This window comes from Sugiyamaella lignohabitans, chromosome B (genome assembly GCF_001640025.1).
Source record: "Sugiyamaella lignohabitans strain CBS 10342 chromosome B, complete sequence".
Taxonomy (NCBI): domain Eukaryota; kingdom Fungi; phylum Ascomycota; class Dipodascomycetes; order Dipodascales; family Trichomonascaceae; genus Sugiyamaella; species Sugiyamaella lignohabitans.
Genome location: NC_031674.1, coordinates 4,312,344 through 4,325,199, shown reverse-complemented (window position 1 = coordinate 4,325,199; position 12,856 = coordinate 4,312,344). Strand labels below are relative to the sequence as shown.

The 12,856-nt window shown below is 42.6% G+C and overlaps 3 protein-coding genes across 3 annotated transcripts; 1 reads left to right on the top strand and 2 right to left on the bottom strand.

Moving 5' to 3' along the window:
* Window positions 1-108: 108 nt before the first annotated feature.
* BUD14 (protein phosphatase regulator BUD14) lies at window positions 109-3,228 on the bottom strand (the record flags this gene model as incomplete). The annotated part of the gene is made up of 1 exon (XM_018880497.1): window positions 109-3,228. One exon carries the CDS (start codon window positions 3,226-3,228, stop codon window positions 109-111), a length of 3,120 nt encoding a protein of 1,039 aa, XP_018738311.1.
* Window positions 3,229-6,369: 3,141 nt separating this feature from the next.
* NNK1 (protein kinase NNK1) lies at window positions 6,370-9,144 on the top strand (the record flags this gene model as incomplete). The annotated part of the gene is made up of 1 exon (XM_018880496.1): window positions 6,370-9,144. One exon carries the CDS (start codon window positions 6,370-6,372, stop codon window positions 9,142-9,144), a length of 2,775 nt encoding a protein of 924 aa, XP_018738310.1.
* Window positions 9,145-9,346: 202 nt separating this feature from the next.
* On the bottom strand, window positions 9,347-9,766 carry AWJ20_3476 (uncharacterized protein; the record flags this gene model as incomplete). Its single annotated transcript, XM_018880495.1, has 1 exon — window positions 9,347-9,766. One exon carries the CDS (start codon window positions 9,764-9,766, stop codon window positions 9,347-9,349), a length of 420 nt encoding a protein of 139 aa, XP_018738309.1.
* Window positions 9,767-12,856: the final 3,090 nt, after the last annotated feature.

The following is a 12,856-nucleotide window of genomic DNA, read 5'->3' as shown; positions in this document are numbered from 1 at the left end:
TGAAACTTATATCAAACAGTCGAGTCTTGGACAAAGCCCAGAGCTCTAAATTGAGCACAGAATCAATAAATGCAATCATAAATAAAATATAGAAAGGAGGTAGAGCCATCATGAATAATCCTGTAGAAGGGCATCAAGTTTCTTGTAACATGTTAGTATAGTCCAATAACTGCAATAACTGAGGTGACGAAATGTACTTACACTACTAAGACGGCCAAGACGATCATTAGTTTCCTGATAGATAGGCATAATGTCCGGATGGAGGGTTAGAGGGAGTTGAGTAGTAGTCAAATTTTGAGTCGCTAGCCCTTGATTATCTGATAACTTCATGCGTAGCGGTGGGGTTGAGGGAACATGTGGTTCAGAGGACTGGTAGCTCGGTGGGGAAGGTGGGCGTAGTGGTATAGGTTGAAGGGACGACTTGGGTTTAAAGGCAAGTGGAGTAGTCGTCGAGTATGGTTCGTGAGTATTAATGCGTGTAGGTTCTTGGTAACCCAATGTCGGAGTCTCTATCCTGTCCGATCCAGGTGATTCTTCATCTTCGTCTCGTGCAGTTAGTGAGGGCGGAGGGCGTTGGCTTGGAGTAGGGCTTGGAGTAGCCCTGGTAGTGTGTTCTCTACTATCGACAACAACGACATCCGAATCATAATCATCGTTATCATTGTCAACAATAATATCATGTGGTCCAGAAGTTGCGTTCATCGAGTTCAATTCATGACTAGTATTAGCAATGGGAACAGATTCTGGATCCTTCTGGTCATCTTCCGAGTCACTGATTATATAGGGATTATCAGGTGAGTTTGACTTCAAGTCATCATGCTGCACTGCTGGGGGTTGCTGTCTAAAAATTGCCTCTACCTCAGCAGAAGCCAACATCTGGCTGGAGCGGTGATCTTGGCGCTGGGTAGAAACTGCAGGATTGCGGTTGATTGCTGGAGTACTCTGTGGCCGAGATTGAAATTGTACATGAGATGGTGTCTGAGAATGAGACTGAGACTGAGGCAGCGATTTGACTTGAAAATGAGACTCCGACTGAATTGATGAGACAGAAATTGCAGAGGCTGCTGATACATTCCTCATTTGGGGACGGGTAAATGGTGGTTGAACATGGTATGGACTATTTCCATTGGATACAGGCACACCAGGTTGGATTGGTCTATGCTGAAGAAAAGATGTTCTCACACCAGGTGCTGTATATAATTGATTACTGGGGCCAGTGTTCAGCTCGGGATGCTCTGGTATTGGGCTATGCATGCTCTTGGCCGCAGATGGAGCCTCCTCCAATGAATCACGGGAAGTTATTGACGAACTATAACTGGCAGCGCTGGCCAACATCAGTCTAGTAGAGCTAGAATCACTAGAGCCGGGTGTCATTGTGTCAGCTAGACCAGATGGTCTAACTACTGGCGGCACATCCTCCAACCGCGGATCATAATACGATTGGTCTTGGAATTTGGGTTGTTCAAGAGTTCCCAGGCTACGAGTTGAACGCTTATCTCCGACCACTAATTCAGGCTTGTGTACAAATTGAACTGGAGGTTGTTGTGGATTCTGTTGTTTGTCATGTTTTTTCTCAAGTTGTTGTTGTATCGAATCCAGCTTTTGCTTCTGCTCTTCAAGTGCCTGTTTGTTAGCTTTTTGGGACTCCTTGTCCATTAGATTTTGTTTCGATTTGCGCTTGAAAAGCCTGCCAAATGTAGAGCTTTGCTGTTGTACAGGATCAGTAGTTCCTTGCTTTTGTGGTGAGCTAGTTGCCTTTTTGCGCAAAGATAGCTGTTCAATAGACGACTTTGCTGTAATAAGAGATCTTCTTTTGGTTGTCTTATCTGAAGGCGAATTCGAAGCAGAGCTAACACTAACACTATCAAGAGAATCATGATTAGATAAACCTGATTTTGCTCTTTCATCTATATCAGCAAGCTGCCTGGTGCCACTGGCATCATTGTACGAAAGAATAGCAGCTCCTAGGTCCTCACCGACAATGCTATTGTTTGAAACTGCCCGAAACTTGTTCATGAACGATCGCAGGCCAGTACCAGACGAAGTAGTTGAAGATGCTGAAGAGTTATTTGAGCTGTAAGAACCAGCTCGGCCTCTAGTCTTTTGGATTAATAACGGTTTACGGCCGTTGTGTTGATCAAAAGATGGCCGGTCAACGGATGGTCGGTTTTGTTGGTATTCTATAGATGATCTAACTGGTCTGCTATCAAGAGAACTGCCGCTTTGATCTTTTTCAAGTGATGACCGAGCTAATGGTGGTTGTTCACGCGTTTGCTGTTGCTGCTGCTGCTGGGCGGCGTTTCCTTGAGGCAGATGATGCCGGCCCTGTTCCTGTTCTGTGGACAAAGATGGAACAGTCTGTTGGAGCTCAGGTTGTAAATACCTATGTTGATGTAGTTGATTATCTCCAAATTTGGCAATCACTACCCCATCATCTGTGGCATCTGTATCGATATCTTGATGAGTGGGACTGGCTCCATGATCCAACCTATCTGACACTTTAATGTGATCTTTGGGTGTTCGGTCAACGTTGTCTATAATAATTCCATTGTGAAGCACTTTCAGGGCATTTCGATCGGGCTGTTCGTGGTTTTCAGAGTCAATACCAAACTGAGCGTGGTTTTCGATAGCAGCAACTTTGGATTGGGTTCCCTCATCTCCTTCATCTTCGTCATCTGCTACTTCATCATCAGCTGCCTCTTCATGGTCATCATCTTCTGCTTCGTCGGCAGAGTACTCATACTCTGATGCACTAACGTAGACTGACTGACTATGGAAGCTGACAGATTTAGAGGACAACTTATTGACAGAGTGTTCACCGGTATTAACCTGGCGACCATGGGGCATATCTGTTTTCTTTCCTTTACTGAACATTCTCGTCAGATTGTTACCTTTGGCGCTGGCTGCAAGATCCATAGGATTTACCATACAAAGTTCGCCATTTCTGTGCTTGTTTAACCTTGCTAGTCTCTCCCAAGGTGTCTCGATGTGTTCAGCTGGTAAGAACCCAACAGTGGAATCTTTCACTATCCTTACTAGCCACCAATAGCTATTGGTATCATTTAACAGGATCATGGAATCGCCTTTAAATGCATTTGCCTGACCTTGTTCTGTGGCTACAAAGGTCCTCAGAGCATAAACATATTGAAAATCAATTTCTTCCTCATGAATAGATGGTGATGATGATAACTGATCAAAATCATCATCGTCCATAATCTCGCTAGACATGGCAAAAGTTGTAGCAACTGTACTTTGTAGTTAATAATGAGAGTGACAAACGAACGACTCGAGAAAGTAAGCTATTTCAGTAATTCAAAACAAAAATGAATGAATAGACATAGGAGTCGAAAACAAAAGGCTTGGTCTAGCAGTCCTAAAAAAAATAAGCAACAATTAGCACAGATCTAAAGGAAACAACCCAGCACTGTGGAATGTCCAATGACAAAGGTTAAACTAAACCGAAAGTCAGTAAGATAAGAAATAATCCTAGACTTTTACTGGACTGAGTTAGTTCCCTATTCAAGAGTCGAAGTACGATCCCAAATAATATGAGGTACCGCGGTGTCTCCTCCCCCTGCTCAAGTCCCAACTTACTGTGTGACAAAGCTAAATGCCTTCCCTAAATAATTTCAATAATATAATCAATGATAAAACACAGAAAAATGAACCCAATATAAATCGCGTTGGGCCTGAAGACGCTCCCTTGTCGCGACCGTGAAAACCAACACAGATACTATGATAAATTGAATTTCAATTTCACCCATGTACCAAGCATCTGCAAGTATAACTGGTGCCTGTGTGTACGTCGATCTTATCGTCTGATGCTGCTGCAACAGAAAACTACCCCCTGTATTGACTGATGCCCAAAGTTTGATTAAAGGGTCTTTTAACACTTATATATTTGAGCCGATGCTGGACCACTGTTAGGGTTACCGATAATACCACTGATGCCAATGTTTGACGTCGTGACTTCTAATCCTAAATCTGGTTGTAATCTGTGTGAGCTCTGGTCTGACGCGGTACATAAAATGCACACGCTTACTACTGGCACACGGTTAAAAAAGGGGCTTATATTTTATGCATGCTGGATACTCCACTTGCACCAAACACGGCCAGATCAGAGTTTCCACTCCCAACCCACCTAAACCCACACCTATTCAGGCAGCTAGCTAACCTATCGTCGCATTACAGCAGGTGCGCAATGGACTATTTATTATTAGCTCAATGGGGCAACAGGGGCATATGAGTATATCTCCTGTTTCAGATGAGTCTTGGTCAAATCCAAGTTTACATCGCTTTCATGAGGTTGATAATATTGTATGCTTACTTGTCTCGCATGTAGGTCTCTGACGGGTTCCTAACCGAGTCCAACTCTCCAAGTCTCATTTTTGAGCATAGCTTCTTGTTAGTACTCCGCCTGACTTTTCTCGTTAACCATATTATTTATGTATTATTTGTATATAATTATTTTTATCCTGCGACAAACACCTAACCCAGGACAGACATATCCATAGAAAGCTTCTAAAGCTAAAATGATTCAAAAGACGGCCGGTATGCCTGCCAGCCTGTTTTGACTCTGAGCCTCATTAGTACATTGGATTTCACTGCTGGTTTTTCTTGTTGACACTTGAGTTTAGTTGTTGGAGAGCTGCACTTCTCTCCTGCATGTGGACCTCATCGTGCAGAAGGAGGCAGATTAAGCATAGCTTCAACAAACTCTGCTTGCACATACCTCTCCCAACTTTTATCAGAAGTTACAAACCAGTGTTGCTAGAATAACTAAAGTACTATCTGAGTTCTAGTGTGGATAACTGTCTAAGTTATTCCTGCCATTGCTGCTTGCTGGTTCCGTCTGCTCTAGTCAGATCTGTGTCGATCGCTTGAACAAACTTCTGGGCAGTTGGCTTACCATTATTCCAGATGGGTTCGATTGTTCCTATTATTCCCTTGCATTTGTGTGTGAGGGATTGGTTGTAGTTCTCCGCTCTTTCTCGGACCTTATCCCTGCTTCTCCACAATGTACCCCACCTTTCCCACAATGGATCGCTCCTAATGACTCAGACGACTCTTCTTGAATGTATTGAGGCAACTGAATTATCTCTCTTGAATAGAAAATATTTCATATTTTCGCTCAGATATGATGGGCTGTTAAGAATTTGAGATAGCATGATAGAATTGGTCATATGCAGGTACTGGGCTAGGTGCATGCATGCAAATTAGCATGCATCTGGCAGAACCAACCCTGAAATTCTGCCCGGCGCACCTACTCCGCTGGCCACCGCGGGCCTCATAGCTCCTGCTTGGCAGGAGACGATATGGATTCTGTAAAAGATGTTTAACGTTGGTTGGAAGAGCTGAAGAGATGGGGTCGCCTAGAGCCAATTGTGTAGTACATATTTCGACTCCCTACTTGAGAAGACATTAACTACTCGAACAATGTGGTATATGATTCTTCTTACTCTCTTCCGTGCCATCAAAATACTATATTGCAATTGCGGGACACTGTAATTTAAACCATATGATGAAGTTATCATTACAGATCGCCTTAATTAATAAGATACAGAAGTGATCATGAAGCAGGTGAGGAACCTTCCTAACCATCTAATTCGCATTACAGTCACAGGCTTGAGCGGTCTTATTACTCAATCCACTCTGTCAGCAAGAACTAATCTAGTTGTATCACTAAGCCACCCAATGGAGGCTAACTGGTATTTTGTAGTTACTAAACTTTACTTCTCACCCAGTTTGAATTCTTGCATGACGTAATTCTATGCGTTATCCCGTTTAGCTCGGGGTTGTTAATTTGCCTTGCCCAATGGCCAATCCTGACCCCTCATGCCACATTGCACAATCACGTGCCAGCCACTAGTATGGCTCGGGTCTTGGCCGAACCTCAATTAAGTCATATGTCACAGCTAGTACACTATACTGGCGTGTGGGGAAATTTAAACTACATGAAAGAGTTTGTATTGTGGAGCAGAGAAGAAATGCAGACCTGATCTTTGGACATAAATAAACAGGCCATTGAAATCAAACTATATTAACTATCAAGTGAGTAGTCTGTTTGGACTACGGTTTATGATCTTGATTGAGGTGTATTTGTAAGTGCCTACCCATTCATTTTCCACTGTGATTTGTGATGAGAGTTTGTGCATATATGACTAACAGGACAAGATTTGATACTAGGTATTGTATCGGGTACCCCAGACTGAACAACCAGAACATCTAGATCCGACTTTCCATTTCGCTACTTTTTTTCCAAGAAATCGTTATTGTAGTATAATTTAACTGCTTGAGTTTGGTTAACGTTGTACGTTGAGCAGTAGGCTGAAATCGCTCCGACTGATCCAGTGATTTTGGCTTTCAATAATGCTTATTCAGGGGAAAACTGCTGGGGTCGGCAATTCTTCTTCATCCTCGTCTGCATCGTCTTCGCCACCAAATCATAATGTGATCCATAATATTCCGGCCCCAAGAACTCACGTCACGGCAAGAAGTATGAGTAACCCTACCATGCCAGTGTCCATCCCTTCGGGTAGCAACAAACCAACCGCCACTATTGGTTCAAGAGCACAGCTTGGCTCTCCACCAGTTCTGTTCACTACAGGAGGTACCACCAGTACTAGTCCCAATAGAAGCAGATTATATCAGCAACTCACTCCACTGGTGGTACCTAGAGTACGTGGCCCTGATAGTAGTGGAAGCAGTGCGAGCAATAGTTTGGAGGGTCAAGGCACTAAAAATGCTCAAAACAATCTTGGTCCTAGTTTGGGGTCTATATCGGCCGATTCTGGGGTTGATGGCCCTGTCAACGCCACTCAAGAGATATCTAGAGACAACAAGCATTTTCAAGAAAGTCATTCGCAATTCGCATTAGGGCCAAGCTCTTCTTCCTATGTAGCAGCCGCAGCGATGTATGATCCAAGTACTGAAGGAATTGGAGCTGAATATATTCCAGGATCGGTCACTAGTACCTTTGAGCCTGGTACTCAGACAGATGATTATATGAAAATGGACGTAGATCAGGCTGTTGATATGGATCGAGGCATCGAGGGATTAGGCGAAGGTGTAGGGATGGGACAGGGTACTGTAGGAACATCTGGAACTGGATTCCATGGTATAAGTGGTCCAGCGATACATGCTAGTGGGTTATCAAGAGGACTGGCAAATGAAAGAAATTCCGAACTAACTCTAGGAATTGTGGATAAACCAAGGCACCCATCTCAGCCAGTATCAAATCTTACTACTACAGACCCTCAATCATACTCACATAATACATCTGCATCAACCCATAATATTAGCATCGCCCAACCTCCCACCCAGTCGTCAATGATATCACCTGAGTACTTACCTGGTGAAATCGAATTTAGTCCGACAATTGCATCTGCCTATATGCTATCCTCTCCTACTCTCGGTTTATCTGAGGCAGACTGGAAGAAGATTCCCTTTAGCACCAGAAAGAAACTCAAAAATGCACTCGAAACGTCGTCGCCACTCACTATCTCTTCCAAAGATTTGCCGCCCCAGTTAACGGGAGCTTTGAAAAGTGCGCCAATATCCCGAGTTGGTTCCATGAATAATAACTCTTCCTTCACAGGATTTGGAAACTCATCCGTTCCTACTGTCGCGTCTGCATCATCATCCCCAAGGCAGCCTTTTTCTCGACGGATGAAAGAGAGGTCAGCAACGATGTATCCAGCTTTGGGAAATATTGAAGAAGGGATGAAAAGGGCGTTTGCATCATCACCAAGGAACCCGCATTTGTCGAGATCCACATCTCTTTCAAATAATTCTTCATACTCTGATTCTCCAGCGTACCAATATCTCAGCAAATTTGGAAGTCTGACTTCTGACTCTACGACTAGTGGGGGTGCTGGGAGTATCACAAGTAGAAATGCATCATTCGTTGGGGGGGCATCTAATTATCCTTTGTACGGAGATCCTGAAATGGGTGAGCAAATTGGAAGCTTTTTTCTTGGTAAGATGATTGGTTATGGAGGTTTCAGTCAAGTTCGTGAGGCTCATACAATAGATGAAGAGACAGGGTCCAAGCTAGTTAGGGCAGTGAAGATTGTAAAAAAGTTCAATCCTTCCACAACTGCTGAAGATATGGAACGGGTTCAGAATGAATTTGATCATGAGGTATCCCTTTGGAAGACTTTAGATCATCCTCATATTCTTAAGCTGATGTCAGTCGAGGCAAATGAAAAGGCTACTTATTGCTTCACAGAACGAATAACGGGTGGCACTTTGTTTGATTTAGTGAAGTCCACTCGAGGTAAGAATCTTGACTATAACGCTTTAGCAAGTTACGTGTTTCAGCTTGGTAGTGCTCTGCTATATTTGCACGAGTCAAAGTTTATTGTACATCGTGACGTAAAGCTAGAAAACTGTTTGTTGGAAGATATTGGCAACGGTCAACATAAGGTTGTCCTTTGCGACTTTGGCCTTAGTGATTATTATGGTAAAAGCAATATCAACAGCCGAACTATTAGCAGTATTAATATTGCTGCCAGCAACAGTATGAACTCACAATTCGAGTCTAAAAATAACTCGCCTGATTCTTCCCGATCTATCTTGACTTCAACGTCGTCTGGGTCGGAGAGGTCAATGAATTTAATAATTGGACCATCTGAAACTTCGTCAATTTTAAGCCACCATCAGAATCCCAATTCGACTATCAGTCGTTCTTCTTTGAAAACTCCATCTGCGGGGGGCAACCAAGAACTCAAGCGAAGATCTACTTCACCTGCTCGATTATTCACTAGTGAGAAATCTAATGGCCCCACTAGTGCTATGACAGCCAATTGTGGTTCAATGCCATATGCATCGCCCGAGCTATTACTTTCCGAAGTTCCAATACTTGATCCAGCTATTGACATTTGGGCGTATGGAGTAGTTATCCATGGTCTCTATATGGGCCAGCTTCCTTGGAATCATAGTATTCCTCCCATTTTACGTAGTATGATCCTAAACAACCCATGGGATGAGGAGTCTATGTCGAAAAAGGTGGGCCCTGAAATTACGAACTTGGTTACTGGATGTCTCAACAAGGACATGAATAAACGGTCTACGATTCGAGATATTATCTACAAACCAATGTTTTCGAAATTGCGTCAAGAACATTCTGAAGTACTGAGCTGAAATAAGGGCACAGGGCTTTTTGCAATTAATCTCCGACGAATTCCTGTATTTATTAAATATGATTTTATTTTTTGTCTATTTGAAGGTAGAGCCCGAACTCTAATCTCTCAAGTCGTCTCTGTCGACTGGGAGATATCGATATTTTATATTCTTCTCACACAAAACAGCATGTGAATTTCATCTATTGAATCTACAAATGTTATCATTGGTCCTTAGATTTCTCATTCTCACGTAGGGCTTGTTGACGCTTCAACTTGACAGTATAATTATTATAGGTGCCAAGGAAGAAGGCAAAGAATGAGAAGAAAGGTACCCATGCTTGTTCAGGGATAAAATTCTGGGCAATTGCTAATGTGAACGGGGAAGTGACCCAACTAGCACGGACAACAGGGAAGAATCCTACTTTCAATGAACCAGCAATCTGCTTGACAGAACGAGCGCCAGCAATAATTGCCATGAATGTGATGAACACAGCACTCATAATAGGAGTAACAACCAGGTTTGACGCTAAAATTTGTAGCAACTTCCAAACTACGCCATTCTTACCTCTGAAAGCCCTTTGAAGCCAGAGAATAAGATAGTGCGATAGCGGTGCAGAAATAAAAAACCCATAAACTGCCATTTTAGGGATTCTAGAGCTAAAATAGGACCCAGTGCTAGGATCCTTCTCACCTGCCAAAACTGATGCGATTAATTCGGAGAGAGCATTGAGAGTAGCTGAAGTATAAGACTTCGTTCTGATTTACAGTTAGCCATTGGTTTTCGAAACAGCGGCTATCCTCCGATTCATTGTCATGATTACTCACCTAATAGGGTTCTTTTGCAAAGCAATAAGGTAGTTTTGAAGCAATTCTTCAGGTCTAACAGGCATTGTGATAATTTGCACAGGAGCTGGACTGTCTGTTGGCAATCAATGTGCAAACGTGCAAGATTATAACGACCCGACCTGATAACTTCCGACAAGTGGGGTACCGTACCGCGGAGACAGATCGCGGTTAAAGTCTATCCCAACAATCCCAAAGCTCGTATCGCAAGGCTATCGGCTCCGCCCTTCTGCATGATAGGAACGGTCTAACACAAAGCCGTCATGATACCCGACGGTTAAGAAGGTCATCCAAAGGCTTATCTTTGTCCTCCAGATCATATTGAAAACTATTACAATTATTCTATCTTACTGTGGTATCCCTCACAAGGACATCATACAAATATAGGTCCCGTAACATTCAATTTGGCATATCCTAAATGGGCCATAATATGGCCGAGGACTTGACTATCCATATAAAAGTAACTAGAATGGGCAGTTGCTTGTTACCACCGTTAATTCGGCTCTTGAATGGAGGATCCAATTAAATTTAGATCAATGTGATTCTGGTCTGATATGTGTGGTATATTAAAGACATAGTATATACTTATTTAAGCTTAGCTTGAGTTACTCCTGAGATAGGACCTTATTTTGTTAACCGGCGAAGATGGGTTAACAAAATCCTATAATTCCATTGCCTCTCCAATGAGACACTAACCAACCACGGAGAATTCCAGTCAATGAAATACCTTATTAAGTCTGAAGTCTGGGGAATTCCAATCGTAAGTAGTATGCACTAGATTATATGCAGCAGGGATAATAGAGGCTACAGGAAAGGTGACCGATCGGCATAGGGTATGCATCAAACAGTCGTCAAAACTGAGTTCGACCTGTCAAGTAATGAGTGTCCTTCTTTTCTGAAGCATCCTAATTGGAACAGTCTTGGTACGGTAAGTTTCCTCAGCTTATGGGGAATAGACAATTGACTCCCTGCAGAACCCAATTCTACTTAGTTCCAATCTCAAGGCACAAATCGTATAGACCAGGTTCGAAACGTCAAAAAAAAATGCGAGGATCCTTGCACGAGGTACCTATCTCGGATAGAATTAATTAATATCTGCTAGGCCCTTGAAACTGTTATTGACGTGTGGCACGCGATAACAACCATTAGTACATTTTGTAGCCTCTTTACTATAAAAATGAGGGAGTGCCCTTAGAATCCATGCTATGTACTGTCGGTTCTAGAGGTCTAGAAACAAATCACTTAACACCGAGGGTACCTTTAGTTAAAATTATTATGACAGTAAAAAGGCAGTCGAATTATGAATTACTTAGGATTATATCCATGGTTATAATAGTTTACCACCACTATTCTTGGAACACTGGTTGGTATGACCCCAGTGGTGGGCCAAAACCCTATCTTCAGCAGCTCACCATCAATGTTTTGAGCATTGGTGCGAGACCAGGCGTGAATTTGTTTGTTCTCTTATCTGGATATTTTTTATCGGGCCGCACCGCCAGTGTCAAAGCCATTGTTAGAATTTGGATACAGGTTGTAATGTACTCTTGGACCTGGCTACTAGTTGCAACACTGGCAGAGGTACCCATGGATTCTGCATTTGTGGTCAAGAGTCTGTTTCCAGTAACCACTTCGGCTTATTGGTTCTGTACTGCGTTTATTGGCTTAATGGCATTAACCCCAGCACTCAGCAAAGTTCCTATTACTGCCAGTCATAAAAGCTATGTCGGTATGATATTAACATTATTTATTGCCATGTGTCTTCACGTATATTATTTTCACACGTACAGTCCTCTTTTTTGGGTTGTGTTTCTGTTCCTCATCGGTGCGTACCTCAAAGAATATGAACATCTCTACTCAGGTATTTCTACCGCAACTCTTTTCTGCATTAACCTATTCTTATTATCGGTCAATATTCTACTTATTGCCTTTTTTAGCAAAGACAATACTAGCCAGTTTGTCCAAGTTAGAGGGGCACACTTTCTTCTGACTGTTGAGGCATCACCCATGGCGCTTGTTTCTTCGGTCATGTTTTTTATGCTTATTGGTCGATTCAGTTTTGATAGCGCTCTTATAGATGGTATAGGGGGCTTAATGTTTGGTGTTTATTTATGCCACGAGCACCCCCTAGTACATTATGAACTGTGGAACAAAGTTATAAAAGCACCTCTCCATACCGGTCCAGGGAAGGATTTCGAGTTTATCATATTCAGCTTATTTGCTCCCCTGTTTGTCATTGTTGTTTGTTCTGCTATCGAGTTCATTCGAAAGTTTATCTTCTCCTCCGTAGAGACAGAGATCGTAAAGACTATAAGCAAGGTAGTCTGTGACATTGGAGAGAAACTGTCAGATTTACTCGATGTCGAACAAAGTAAATTTGACTTGGAGACTTAAAATAGTCTACATGTGATTATCTAATTTCTCTGGCTCGTATCCCGGAATTGTCATTGTATTTATTTATTTAGGCCTATTTGATAATTCTTATGAATAGTGACTGAGGGTAACTAACTACATGAGGACTGTACAATCATGCATATTTTAGGCTGTATCTTGCGTTACTGCAACCTTAATATAATCCCATGCCCAAAGCGGCCCTGCTTGTCATCCCAGTAGTCAATTGTGATCCAACTTCGAGATATCTCGATTTCAAACCGTTTCGAGGATTGCTTGTAGGGACTATTATAAATGGTTATACATGCTACCTTTTGTCATACACAACTGGAGGCTGATCCACAGCCCAGCTTAAACCCATGTCTACTACACACCCTTACCCTTCGTTACCCTGCTTAGCGTAGTGGGCTGGCTCTAATTTGAAATTCTATGTCAAAACACGAACGCGTGTAACCGGAACTTACCTCGAGCCGACAACATCAACCAAGTCCACTTAAACC